This window comes from Dryobates pubescens, chromosome Z, assembly GCF_014839835.1.
Source record: "Dryobates pubescens isolate bDryPub1 chromosome Z, bDryPub1.pri, whole genome shotgun sequence".
Taxonomy (NCBI): Eukaryota; Metazoa; Chordata; class Aves; order Piciformes; family Picidae; genus Dryobates; species Dryobates pubescens.
Window position 1 is genome coordinate 97,092,357 of NC_071657.1, and position 15,345 is coordinate 97,107,701.

At 40.1% G+C, this 15,345-nt stretch overlaps 1 protein-coding gene across 2 annotated transcripts in view; it reads right to left on the reverse strand.

Annotated features, from left to right (window-relative positions):
* The window catches only part of PLPP1 (phospholipid phosphatase 1), a 74,962-nt gene that overhangs the window by 50,089 nt on the left and 9,528 nt on the right, over positions 1-15,345 (reverse strand). Inside the window, exon 2 of one of the 2 annotated variants that reach the window (XM_054178578.1) lies at positions 5,146-5,300. The exons of the other annotated variant lie outside the window; for it this stretch is intronic. Within the exon in view, the coding sequence (XP_054034553.1) occupies positions 5,146-5,300 (155 nt within the window). The remainder of the gene's footprint in view (positions 1-5,145; positions 5,301-15,345) is intronic. 2 annotated transcript variants of the gene reach the window in all.

Genomic DNA, 15,345 nt, shown 5'->3' on the forward strand with positions numbered 1-15,345 from the left:
ACAGGAATTAAGCATCAATTCAGCCGAAGTGCATCACTCTGCACATTGACCCCTCGCACTGCATAAACATGGGTTGACATGACAGATTTAAACAGCATTTGAATACACAAAGAGACAAATTAGTCCTCAGAATAAGCTTGGTTTCAGAGAGGATACGGATCTGCAGTAGTACCAGATGAACAGTTAGTATCAGGAACTCATGACAGATTATCAAGTTCAACAGCACTGCACAAAAAGGTACCATGAATATATCAAAAAGACACAAAGATAAATCACCACTCTTTTTCAAGAGCTCCTCTTCACTATTCTCCTTTACTAGGTAAGGCAAAGTCATGTACAGATAATACTACCATTAACATGTAATCTGAAAGGTAAAGGATGCAAAATTCCAGTTATGTCAAACAACACATTTAATTTCAGTTGCAAAACTATTAATAGTGGGACATAAAGCTCTGACACTGATGCAAAAAAATTAAGTGCACATACACCATCTTAACAGTCTTCAACAGGTTTCATTACAGTCTCCTGCTTTATCAGGCTGCCACATTCATCCTTCAAGAAATACATGAATTAGACCAGCAGGTATTTATGTTGTTAAGTCAGGTAAGTGCTCCCAGTAAGTTTCCTTGCAACACCTATCCCTTTCACAAACAGCATAAAAGATTAGTTTCAGAACACTGATACACATGGTAGAAAAGAGACATTTCTGCAAACATTCAACCTAATGCTGAACAGGTAAAAAGCTGCGTGGGATGAAAGCTATATAGGTACCTTTCAGGGAGGCATCAGGATAATACTGGCTTTTGCCACAACCAAAGAATGTTTTTGGTTTGGGTTAGGGGGTGTTTTGTTGTTTGTGGTTGGGGATTTTTTTTTTTCCTCTTTTTTTTTTTTGTTCTGTTGGGTTGGTCTGTGTTTTTTTCTGAATAGTTTTCTATCCAGACATTGTTTTCAGTGTGACCTGACTGCCTAAATACCTTTTGGATGTGTTCAAGGTGGAGAAATTATGTGCTGCAGACCCTTAACATTGCTTTTTTCTCAAAGAAGTTCCAAGTAGCAGAGCTCATCCCAGAGAACTGACTTATTCAAAACTCTGTTTACTACTGAAAACTTCCCCTGTGAGGTACATCAGCATTTGCATTACCTGTTTTAGTAGCAATGGTTAAGGGATTCACTTCAGTTGAGTTAGAAGAACAAATATTTTGTTCTTACAGGAATCAGTCCTATTACAGAAACTCACCAGTTGGTATTGTCCCTTTAGATGCTGAACAGAGCAGCCAGGCAAAGCTTTCCCAGGGAACTACAGACACTCTGCTCAAATCTAGCACAGGGAGCAGATGAATAGAATAGAATTTTACCAGGTTGGAAGAGACCTTTGAGATCATTGAGTCCAACCTATCATCCAACACTATCAAATCAACTAAACCATGGCATCAGATGCCTCATCCAGTCTCTTCCTAAACACCTCCAGTGATGGTGACTCCACCACCACCCTGGACAGCCCATTCCAATGGCCAATCACTCTTTCTATGAAGAACTTCTTCCTAACATCCAGCCTAAACCTCCCCTGGTGCAGCTTGCGACTGTGTCCTTTTGTTCTGGTGCTGGTTGCCTGGGAGAAGAGACCAACCCCCACCTGGCTACAACCTACCTTCAGGTAGTTGTAGACAGCAGAAACTCAGCAATTCTCAAGTTGCTCTGTTCTGCTGAAAGCTGCTTCCGAGAGGCCTCCTTTGCCTTGTGCCAGTTTTTCGCCCAGTCACACCTACCCTTAAACCAAAGGGAAGTTGCACAAGTGCCACTGAAGGCAGTGACTTTAAGAAGCAAGATGATGGAAGGAAAAGAAAATTTACGTGGAGAAGTCATCAGGAAAAATCAGAGCAAGACGTGCAAATAGGTATGGCTGGCTGTGCTGCAAGAGAAAGACACTGACATTTCTTTATTTGTATATATATGGAAGAGCTGAATTCAGGCAGACAGCTAAAGACTAAAAATGGCAGACCAATTTTAAAATATTTCTAGATCTGCAGTCTATAGACATTATCCTCTAACTAGTCATGGCTTTTAGACTATGTAGAATTACTTTCTGAACATCTCAGAGGGGAAGGTACAAGTATTGGAAAGATCTTCTGGGATTCTTGGAATGGCAGTCCTTGCGGATGGGGACTGCTTTCTAACACCCATCTAGACACCCAAAGGGACTCATTTTCCCACAGCACTGCCAAGGCTCTGAAAATTCTAGTACAAGAACTGTGCTTCCCATGCAGGCACAGAAAACAGGCTGGCAAATTGAAGAGTAGTGTACTGTGAAGTGTCACTTGGAAAAGAACAACTTGATTTCCTTTCCTAGACATTTGATTTCCTCAGAAAAGGTGGCAATTAAAAGAGACCAGAAACATAAATGGAATTGTGACTGCTAAGAGCACTTTTTTGTTTGGTTTTTTTTTTTTGAGAAGACCCCTGAGTTTCTAACAGGTCTTGTAAATTTTCTTTAAATGTTCTGAATACATATCAATGTTCAAGCAGCCTAGCTTCTTCTATGCAGAGGCTTTTTAGCAATGAAGTATCTATGTCTTACTCACTACTGATAAGTATCATGGTTTGGATGTATTTTTACTTCAAAGTTGTTTAATATTCCACTACAGACCTACCCCCAACAGCTGATCTGGACAAGACCTTATACAGCAAGATGTTCTGGCCATTTCTTACCACACTCTAAAGCAAGTCACTAGTGCAGCAAGGCACATATGCAGAGTATTTTCAGCATTTCTGCTGAGTCTTCATGGGGTTTTAGCAACTAAGAACTAAATACCTGGGTCGGCAATATCTGTATATTGTGGAATGCTAAGGGGAAGGGAAGTACACACTCCATTACTTTATTTTTTTTTCTCCACACATTGCAGATATGATTCCTTTAACTACCTACCACAAGTTCTTCTTCCTATTTTGTGATATGACAAAGCTGAGATGTACATCCTACTACAAACAACTATCCTGTTCAAAGTAGTCTTTGATTAGAGAATAAATATTTGCACAAAATGCAATTTCTCTTATGTGCATAGTATTAAATCCAATTTTTACCATCAATTCCTTTATTGAGCTGCCTGTTCCCTTATTGCAAGTCTCATGTGAAGACAGTATTTTTGACTAGGTATGGAATGATCAGCATATATATGCCCTGTAATTTTTCATGATCCTGCTGCATCCATGATGAGCATACTGACTTTGGAACATACTACTTCCAAAAACATAAGCTGCCTTGGAAAAAGTCTCAAGCTTCCACTGAGTCAGCTCAAACCAAAACTCAGTCTGAACATCAGATTCTCCTGTTCCCAGACTCATCAACTCTCCCTATTCATTTTGAATAAAGCCAAGCTTGAAGGTAGGAAGCGTTCAACTCTAAGTTGTAGGAATGCAGATCTACTCACTTCATGCCAACAATTCACCTTACCTCTAAGGTTTTAGTAACCATAAATCAATTTTCACCTCTTTCATATGGCTAAAGAACTCCCTAAATCTAAATTGAAACTAAGAAAGCCTCACTAGATTCCAGAATTCTGGTGTTGCTTTAAGGTTTGTAAAATGTTCACACTGAAGAAAACTGGTCTAGGATGACCTGTATTGTTGTTGAAGAGCTGCAACTATTACTTTTTTAATCTCTCTCAGCACAGAAGGCAGAAGTGATTGCTCCAATTATATACTCCAATGCCCTGCACAAAGACAGGCAACAGAAAAATTCACTGTGTGAATCCTACAAAAGCATCATAGAAGAAAAGCATCAGAATAGACTGGAATCACTGACAAATTTAATTCCAAACTGTAATTCCAGATACCGTGGTAGTTAAAGTTACATAAGCTGTCTATAACACTCCTGAGATGTTTACATTTTTAGGTTAAATTGAACTCAATTGACTTTTTATTACAGGAACAACTTCCTCAAACTGTTGAATGACTTAATATTTAAATATTTTTTATCTTCCTATTTCTCAGATTATCTAATTGCAACTGAAATTACTCTTTAGAAGTCCAAAACTGCATAGAGCTGCACTTGGGAACATATAAAGGTACAAGTTAACTCTACCAGAAAAGAATTTTTCCTCAAGTTATGCTGAATATGTATGTAAATACAAATTAAAATTACAAACTCCAGGCTATTGTCCTCAAAAATTATTCTGTACTAATGATAACAAGTGTTGTGTCTACCTTCTATTTACTGCATAGGTCCAATGCAAGCTTTAGTAAATAAAAAGTAAGTGAAATTAGAGCAATGCATGTAGAAGTTCTGCAAATTTCTGTTTACTTGTTTTAAGTGACTGCTTCCATCTTTAAACCAGTTTAAGATACACTATTTACTGATTTAGACTATCAGAAGGCCAAATATGATTACCATCTTTAATATGGTGTGGTCAGCCACTGCAGGCAGAAATGAGATACAGTTTGAGGTTCAAGTTCAAGACTATTCTGAAGAGTTATATTCTGGTTGTCTAGACCATCTCAGAGATTACTAAAAACTTGGACACAATCATGCTTAAAACACTGTTACTAATCTACTGAGGAGTTAAACTGTTCATTGTAAAAATCATGTGGTCTTAACACTGAGCCTCTTTTCTACAAGCAGCTACATTTTAAACCCTTGAAAATGGGATACAGAGGCCAAAAGAGTCGCATTACCTTTTAAACCTAAGGAGCCCAAATTAGACTTATTTGTGCAGGAAGTATATGGAAGTAACAGTCACTAGCTACAGGTTTGTGCACTCCACTACAGTGCAAGTTTTAACATGACGAGTGTTGAAGTCAGAGTAAGCCATTCTGAAACAACATGTGTGATTATTTCATAGCACTTTTTAAACCCATAGTACTTTTCTCCCCAGTGATAGAAGCCTAGACTAGTAAGAGTTTAAACATTTTTCCCCATTTTTTTCTGCTCCCTAAGACAAATGAGAATAGCAATACTAGTAGTTAGCATTAGTTCCAGATTTTCTGTGTAAACAGAAAGTAGCAACAACATCCTTCACATGCATATGAGTATACATATATGGGATTTTGCTTATATAGACTATCTTCACCTCAGTCACAGTGCTGAATTCTTGAAAGGCAATACATTATACTCCCATCACCAAAGCTACCTATATATTAGCTACTTACAGAGAAAATGGGCAGGGTGAACCCCACTGTGTAGAGGACAGTGGATGTGATGGTACTGTCATGGAACGGATACTTGATGCTGTCATCATTACAGAAAAAGCCTCTCTGATATGGTTTTACTTTGGCCAAGTTTAGAACACCAAGGGGTAAGCCAGCTGTTGGGGGAAGGAAAACAACAAAAAGAAAAAAAGGAGAAAAAAAAACACAAGAAATACATCTGGTTAAAATAAAAAAAAAAAATTAAATAAATATTTTTAAACATGCATGGAGGAAGCTACCAGACATGCAAAACTCAAATTTCTTAAGTATCATGCAATGTACACACTTACCAAATTCTGTTTACAGAAATTTGTTTCTTCTAGAAGTCTACTTCAGAAAGATTCTGAGGTTGCCCACCAGATAAGTAGGTTAGTAAAGTACAGAGTTCTAAGTCCTTCCATCAAGAATTCGGTAAGTTGCCACATACTGAACCAAGATTATGCTTAAGAAAAGCATTTGCCACTCACATGACTGAATAGTTATTGAGGGCAAGCTGCCTTGTGTCCCCCCCTTTGTCACCACCCCATGTTAACTTGTATCTGAATTATCAGCCTTGTTCTATTCACTGTAATCTGGTCAGTGTTTACAGAACACAAAACAAATATACATACAGATTCTGCTGCAGTTTGGAAGTTCAAGATTTCATGCAAATAGTTTTCATGCAGGTGAAGGGAACAAGAGAACAGCAGAGACACCAAGGCAAAATATAGACACTCTGAATAGACTGCACCTCAAGGTAATGAGATTTAAAGTTGTGTTTACATGCCACCCTGTGTACACTATTTTCATGCAGAAATCTTCAAGAATTACTAATATGGAAACTGAGATTCAAGTACAAAATGTGAACATAGGCCCTGTGACTATTACCTATTCCTCTCTTAAAAGTCCACTTCCACTATTCTGGCAGTCATGCCAAAACAGCAATCAAGAACTCTGACAATTCCATTCAGATCTGTAACTTATTTCTAACAAGAGAAATCAGGTAAGAATCAGCTTTGGAAGAGACATTTGTAGCAGCAATGACCTCATAAAACTCAAGTTTGTCATTTTATCCCCTTTCCTTCAGTCCCCTGAGCAACAGTATAGATGAAACATTAGGTAATGCTATAAGAGTAGCAAAATCTTAAAAAAAATAAAATAAAAAGGGAGATTTCAGTTTAAAACAAAGTAAACAAGGGCAATCTAACCTTTGTATTTTCCCCAACATGCATTAATACAAAAGTCTGCACATAGATACTCCATATGCAAATTGGATGGCAAATGCCATTACTGACTCCAAAAAAAACCCCAACCCTACTGGTTATATTAACAAACTGCAGTGCTGAAAACATATCAAAGAAGTTCACACAGGATGAGAGTACTTAGATTTCTGCTCACACATGTCAAGACAACTATCAGGTAAGTTACTTAAAGAGTTTTAAAGTAAGCTTATTCCTCTATACCACGTTAGCTGACAAGACATTGAGAGTGAAGCAGTAGGAGCAGCGACAGAAGCTTGTGATGTGCATGTTGAAACTGTATATGCTTAGTAATACACTTGATCCCAATACACCAAAAAAATCACTATGGTCAATAATGGCAGTTTGGCAGGAATTTAAAGCCTCCTATGAAGCAAAGGAATTTTTTCCAGAAGATATCCGAAATCCTAAGAACTGCCCACACGTAGCCTTAGCTGCTGACAGCGATGCAGCAAAGCACTCCAGATGCTTACCAACCTGCACAGCAAAACTAAACACAAGAGCAAGTGGAACTACACTTGTTCAACTTCTAAGCACAAAGCTTTTCATGAAGTAGGTTGAAACAACTTCAAATCAAACATCTCAAAGGCCTCTCTCCCTACTCTGCTTCAATGATTGAAGAAAGAGCTGAAGCTTGCCAGAATGCAAATGGCAGAAGTAGCTGAAACGGAATTGCAGACAAAGGAGGCCACACTGAAGAACTCAGAAGTCCACTTCGATCACAGGACATGGCTTTATGTTTGGAGCCAATTTTCAGCTCTACTCAAGGTCATGGCAAGATTCCACTAGCAAAACTCAAAGCCCCTGTTTCCTGTCTTTATCTCTGTTACTGCGTACCCAGCTTCAGGATGACAGAGTGGCAAAGCCATTAGCTATTTGAGGCACAATCCTGTCTTCTCAAACACGTCACAAGATCTTTCATGTGCAGAAATAGCACATCCTCATGGTTAATTTAAGCAGCAGGTTGTGGTTTGTAAAAGTTGACTACTTAACAAATATCTTTGTTCTCAAAAAAGGACGCTACAACTCAATACCAAGAACTTTTCATTGAATTACATTTTTAGCCTTCCAGCTCAGCCTCTTTTAGCCAATATTGCTCAGTTTTTATAGTATGATTTTGAGGTGTTTTGCTCTGGTTTTGTTTCAGAGTTTAACTTCGGTAGGATGGGCTATTTTATTTTTACCAGCTGCTAAAATACATTCTAAGTGCTCCAGGAAGGTTTCTTTAGGAACTTGGAAGAGAGCCATCACATACATACGTGTACAAGACAAACAGAATCATACAATTGTTTAGTTTGGAGAAAAAGCCTACCCTGAGTTTGACAGTCTACCAGCAAAACAATCAAGTTTGAATATGAAGGGGTTTGTTGTTATTGTGTAACTGCAGCAGGAGAGAATTACTCACTCTGTAACCTAGTTAGGACAGAAGCTTGAGGGCTTGCTTTTTTTTTTTGTAATTAGGAAAAATTCCGCACAGTAAGCGTTACATTCTCAGTTTTCATTAAACAAAGAGGGAATTAATTTAAGATTTAAACTTTTTTGTTGTTTCCATTAAGCAGATTTCTTTGTGAAATTTATTCCTAAAAATCTGTTTTCTGAGAACTTTTATTTGACTAGCAGTTATGCAAATTTTCCTGGTGCCTATACATTTAAGTATTTCTTTGCATATTTTTCATGCTTTCTACATCTGCTTCATTGAAAGAAAAGTAGGCACTTTTCTGTTACATCAGACCGACTCAATTACATTATGCAGTACTTAGGACTGTTTTAGAAGTGTGTAATCTATAGAGTTGGAATTAAGAAACATTTTTACTTTCAGACATTTTGACTCTGGGAAGACGAAACATGGCAAATAAGGGGTCAGATGAGGACAGTTTCAAAGCGATTGCATAATTCATTTGTATATTCCAAAGTAAAGAAACTGGAAGTTAGTCATGCATCTTACACAAATTTCCCATTTCCATTTTTTACATTACTGCTCCTCCTGTGATCTAAATGGTGTGCCACATTCCAGAAGTGCAGTAGCAGACCTTGTGAAATGGTGCGGGCTGACTGCTCACTGAACTTCAGCAATGCACATTATGTTCAGTTTCATTAGCTTCTACAAACCAGAGGAAAGGGTGACCAAGATTGAGTGAAAGATTACAAGGCTAAATGGCAGTCTGGCAGATCAGCTCTCATGCCTTGACATCTTCACAATTCACCTCCTCTTCCATTTAACTTAACCAGTACCAGCAGTAACCTCAGGGTGCTCTTCTGATGCAGGTAACTTTATACCTTAAGGGATTGTAATGGCTCAGTTATTATTCTCTAAACCATGACTTTCAGCTATAAGAAGATTGTTCCTTGAAGTTCCCCGTGCTTCAGGAGTTTTTCTATTTCCTGTTAAATATTGTCTACTTCATCTTGTCAAGAACTACTCACCAACACATTCTGTGCAATTTTGCTAGGCAGTAGAAATAAACACGCAGCAGTCCCCTGATCTGGTTTCCACCCCCTTTAATTATACAGAGAAAACAACCTGATCCCTCAGGTGCTCTGGAATTAGCCCATCCAAGACTTCATAAAAAAAGAAAAATGGAAGGCACCTCTCCTGTGATGCTCATGCAAACAGATTCTGGCTAACCCTAAAAGCTACAGCAACAACTCAAAAAAAAAGGTGAAAGAACTTCCTACACATGGACATCATTGGCTGGAACAATGCAACAAATTTGTAGAGTAAAGCTCAGCTAGCTAAAATAATTACCTGGGGCTATGCTGAGTTCACAAGAGTTTACAACTCTTAATTCGTAGGTTCAGGCCAATTGTAGTGTAGTTCCCATTGAAAACCTACAGATAGTTCACAGTTAATATCAGTAGCCTTCAGGGCACTTAGATTTAATCACATTTAGCCTGTAAACATAACATGACACAAAGCCTGTAAGCAAAGACAGGAAGTCCAGGCTGTGAGACTAGGGAAGAAGTCACTGTAAGAATGGTTCTCCACCCACAGAATGTCAAGTAAAAATAATACCCAAGGGAAGCAGATGTATTCCTTTGTATTAAAAAAAAGAGAGGGGAGGAAGAGAGAAGACTCTTTAATGAACAAAATGTTGATGTTATGTTTTAAATAATTATTTTAAGATGAAAACAAAAAAGTAATGTAAGCTCCAGCAAGTGCTGGACACCAAAGTACCTTCTTTTTACAACGTTTTATTGAACTGTTATTCTGATTTTTCTCTGTCAAGAGTTAGGGCTGGCCACTAAACAATTGATGGTTGCTATTAAGGGATCAAGAAAGTGAATAAGGGAGGGGGATGTATGACTCAGAAAAGAAAAAAACTAAACTACTTTAATTTTATTGTTACTATTTACATTAAGTACATGCAAACACATACCAACCCAGTATCAAACCCAACCCCTCTACTGGCAATCAGAATCAGTCTATCACCAGTGATGCTGGGGCTTCTGCCACAGTTTGGACTCAGCAGCAGATAGGAACCAGATCCAGGCACTGGATTATGAAACTGGTTTCAGAAACACATGAGTTGAAGGCAGAATGGACAGAGTCTTCCTTGGACACTAGCCACTGAAGAAGAGAGCTTGACCCTCATGATCCCTCAGCTTTGTATCAGCTATGACACATGTGGAATAGAAAACCTCACTGATCACTTTAGAGTCCCTGCAGGGTCTCTGCATCCCAAACAGTACCCAAGATTTAGCAGTGACTTTGGTCTCCTTACCAATCCTTGGTACTGACTATAAACATTTTAGCATTATCACTACCAGAACTTGACTTTGTCTGCAAAAACATGCCATTAACTTTGGAAAATGCTGTTAAATTCGAAGAAACTGAGCTGCAAAGTAAAACCACCAAAAAGAATCTGTTCTGTTCTAACTCAGATCAGGACAGGCATTTATCAGAGCTGCAATTACAGAGCTAGGTGCTTATTGGCAGTCCTGGCTAACCAGGGAAGTCAACTGGATTGGCAAATGTGACACCCAGCTACAAGAAGGGCCAAAAGCATGACCTTGGGAACTACAGAGAATACAGAATTAATCAGGCTGGAAAAGACCTTCGAGATCATCAAGTCCAACCTGTAACCCAACACTATCTAATCAACTAAGCCATGGCACTAAATGCCTCATCCAGTCTCTTTTTAAACACTTCCAGTGATGGTGATTCCACCACCTCCCTGGGCAGCACATTCCAATGACCACTCTGTGAAGACCTTCTTCCTAACATCTGCCCTAAACCTCCCCTGGTGCAGCTTGAGACTGTGTCCTCTTGTTCTGTCACAGGTTGTCTGGGAGAAGAGACCAACCCCCACCTGGCTACAACCTCCCTTCAGGCAGTTGTAGAGCGCAAGAAGGTCTCCCCTGAGCCTCCTCTTCTCCAGGCAAAACAACCCCAGCTCCCTCAGCCTCTCCTCAGAAGGCTTCTGCTCCAAACCCTTCACCAGCTTTGTTCCCCTTCTCTGGACACATTCCAGCAACTCAACACCTTTCCTAAACTGAGGGACCCAGAACTGGACACAGGCCTCAAGTTGTGGCCTAACCAGTACCGAGTACAGGGGCAGAATGACTTCCCTGCTCCTGCTGGCCAGAGCCATCAGTCTGACCTCAGTGCTAGGGAAGGTCATGGAGCAGGTCACCTTGAGTGCCTCTACATACCATGTGCAGGGCAACCAGGTGATCAGGCCCTGTCAGCATGGGTTCACAAAGGGCAGGTTCATCATGACCAACATGATCTCCAACAATCTGCTGGAAGGTAGGAAGACTCTGTAGAGGGATTTGGAACAGAATGGATCAATGGGCTGAGGTCAATTGTACAAGGTTTAACAAGGCCAAGTGCCATGTCCTACACTTGCCAAAACAACCCCAACAACCCCATGCAAATCTGCAGACTTGGGGCAGAGTGGCTGGAAATGTGCCCAGCAGAAAAGTACCTGGAGGTGCCAGTGGACAGCTACTGAACGTGAGCCAGCAGTGTACCCAGGTGGCCAAGGCGGCCAACAGCATCTTGGCCTGTATTAGGAATAGCGTAGCCAGCAGGAGAAGTGCTCATGTCCTCGTACGCAGCAGCGGTGAGGCCACACCTTGAGTACTGTGTTCAGTTTTGTCCACCCACTACAAGAAGGACATTTGAGTTGCTGGAATGTGTCCAGAGAAGAGCAACAAAGCTGGTGAAGGATCTGGAGAACAAGTTCTATGGGGAGCAATGGAGGGAACTTGGATTGTTTAGTCTGGAGGAGACTGCAGAGAGATTTCATGCTCCCTACAAACTACCTGAAAGGAGGTTCCTAGTGACACAGGTATAACTCTTTTCTCCCTAGCATCAAATTCTAGAGCAAGAGGAAATGGTCTCAAACTGCTCCAGTGAAGAAGATCCAACATTAGGGAAAATGCCTTTACTCAAAGAGTTGTCGGTCACTGGGAATAGACTGCCCAGGGAGGTGGTTGAGTCATTATCCCTGGAGGTGTGTAGACATGGCACCTTGGGACATGGTGGTGTTGATGATCTAAGAGATCTTTTCCAACTGAGAACGCACTAGACTAACAAGAGACCGAGAAGAATTTTTTAATGTTTCTCTACACTTACCCTAAAAACCAGGATCAACACATTCTTTAATTGATGTGAGGACAGAAAGTCAGTTTCAGCTTTTACAAAGAAATCCACAATTCAGAGTTAAGTTGGAGGCTATCAGGCAGGAATTCTGGTTGTATCAGAAAAATAGTATCTGGAGAACACAGCATATAATAGAATCAAAACAGATCAGTTACTAAGCTAAAGGCTGCTCACTTAAGAAAAATACTTTTCATAGCTTACTTTATTAGACAGATGATTCTGTTAAATAACCCCAGACAGATAAACGTCATCATTCTGGGATGAACCCATGCAGCTGATAATTACTACTGAGGGCAAAGGAGAATTTTGGCCAGAACAACCATGTTTACTTTGTTGTAGAACGAGCAAAGTACAGTTTTGGGTGAGAAAGTGTGCAAGAGATTTAAAGAAACTGGGACAGGTCAACCTCATGCTGCTGGAGAGAGTGTGGCAGCAACTGTAAGAGAGACTGCCCTTTGTAGAAAAGCAGATGTGGAGAAAATGTTCTTCCACAAGCAGACAAGACAAAGAATCAAAATTTCAGACAAGGAGATTTGGGAAATCCAGAAAACTACTAGGAGGAAGAAGAGATTGAAAATAAAAGAAAGGACTCAGCTTTTTGACACCTAGAGGTGAGGAATGTACAAGAGCAAAACATTACTTATTTTCAGTAGGTGAGTGGGTAGCCCACAACTCGCCTCGCAGCCACTTTAAAGGACTTTATCTTACTTTCCTACCACAAAGATTGCAAAATATTTCTAATACCAGCACACTGATTGTTCTGATAATGCCAGAAGCTGCGCTGGCTTCAGCAAACAGGAGAAAAGTATTTAAAAGTATGAGCTACATTCTAAAATCTACAACTACTCGGCTTGGAACTATATACTACTTACATTTTTATTTGTTTTCTGATCTAAGATTTGGCTGCCAGAGAAACCAGATCAGCAGCCTAGGCCAGCTGACAGTTTCACTAATTAGTCCCAAACCATACCAGACACTTCTGGTTGTGGCCAAAGCAAGGGCGGGAGGCACAAAGCAAAGGAAGCCTTCCTCTGAGCTGCACTAGTCTCAAAGAAGAGCACAACTGTTAGTCTAAATACAAAATAAAAACAGGCAGAGGGATAGCAATATATCCTACCTGCTCTATTGCTTATACAGAGGAAAAAATGGAGCTCAAGTGAACCAGTTGCAGGTCACAAGCAAAGCCTGAGTCCTGGGTTCTACTTTATTCAAGGGGCAGAGAAGATTGAAGTTAAGAGGTGAGCAACCACCACCTGGAACTCATTAGTAGTTCACCCAGTGAGGCAGAGGCCAATTGCCCCAATTACTGACAGAAATATTTAAGACCCTCTAGAAGACACTGGAAGGGGGGTGGGGGGGGGATGGAAAGGGAAAGATAGCAGCTCCCTATGTTGCAGTGCTGCTCATGGGGTGGGGAAAACTAACTGGCTGCAGCCAGAGCAAACAAGAGTGACTTTTCCCACTACAACTCTCCTTGTTATGGAGAAATTCAGTATTTAATCACTGCTTGCTTTATGTGCTCAAAAACCCCCACAGGTACAAAACCATGTACATGCCCCCAGAGATCAAAATCTTCTACAATCTACCTAAAGCACTGGGCTTAGAGACATGGAAAACAATACAGCAAAAGCAACTGAACTATCACAGGTAGCTGTAGGCAAGGCAGGGAGTGATTTCTTGGTTTTCTTTTTCTTACTGACACCATGTTTAAAGAGCACTTTTAGTTACCAGAAATGTAACTTTTCCTAGTACATAGTTCATAGTGTCTAACATTACATTTTGAGAACATAAGCTCTGTACTACACTAGATGTAAAGATACATCTGTTATAGAAAAAAGTTGTAATACCCTGCACATTTTAGAGCTATCACACCAATTGTTTTGTATCAATTCAGAAGGCTTCCTCAGAAGTTCACATACCCAGAATTTGTGAAAAACACAACACTGCTCCTGTTACTTGAGTATAATGACTGATGACACAGCACAGCATGTCTTCCACGACTCAAAGAAGCAGGTGTGGCTTTCTAGTTTCAGTAAAACTTACCACACACACCAAGATGTGTGATCTTCTTTTCCAGGTACTAATGATTAGAAATCTCCTTTTCTAGTATTGATCACTGGTGTGTTAAGATGCAAACAAAGATGGGAAGAGTGACAAAAAACTAAGCCTGCAGTCAGAGACAGTGGGGCCTTATCTCCATTTGCACTATCTCCATCAGCAGTAGACACAGCCACTGTATTGGCTGGGATTACTTTAGCTGAATACTACTACTGCAGCACAGGCTTATGTAATGAGACAAAATTGATGCCTTGATTACCATGAGTCAACAAAAAGCTGCAGAACTCACTCAAGAAGCACCAAGAAAAGATGAGACACTAAGATGACTTTTGTCATTTGATGGAGAACAGTTCCTGACTGAAGCTGTTTTCGGAGCTCTATCCCACTGCCTCGTTTCTGTATCTCACCACTAAATGCCCTCTTGACCCATTCAAGACCCTATATGCTACCCATTAGCTTGCTGTACATCAGAAAGCTCCCTGGTTATAATTAGTTTATTCTCTCAGATCTCTTCCAAACCAGCCGCTTCAGCTTAACCTAAGCTTTGCCTTTTGGCTACCTTAAAGCAAGGTAAATAAGCTTAGATACATGTGGCTCTTTTATCCCAGTACTCCAGGTTCAGAAAGTACTGTAACAACTGTTAAGTTTCAGTGACTCAGAACAGGCTTCCAGTAACCTGCAAATGTTAAAAGAACAAAAATGCATTAATTTGAGAGAAAACATTCCACTTTGTTCTAAGAGAGAGAAGTTACCAGAGATGATGAAATTTGATGCATAAAGCAAAAACTGAGCAAAATTACTGTTTAGTACAGCTTCCTCACTTAACAAAAACCTATGACCCTTCTTCAGGGATGGCTAGCTAACATCTCAAAGCAACTTTGTGAGGCCAAGCAACCCGTGTGGCTCCCATGAAAGCTGCATGATTAGCAACACTGGCTAAACGGGAAGAAGCGCTACAACATCTAGGCTAAGTCTAGCAAGACCCATTGTTTCAGCAGTGTCACAGAAATAAGGCTGAACTGATATGGCTCCTGTATACTTGTGGTTGCATTTAGTAGAACCAGGGTTTATAGCCATTCCAAGGGCTGATAAACTTGCCTTTAATTTAAAATTGCTAGATATCAAGCTGCCACATGGAAAGAGAACAAGCCAAAACTGTGTTGAAGCACAGTAAAGATAAAACTGAAGCACCTTAGCACAATTCTGAGTCAGACTGCTTCCTGGTTACCACTTTTTAAAGACTAATATGCAAAGTCT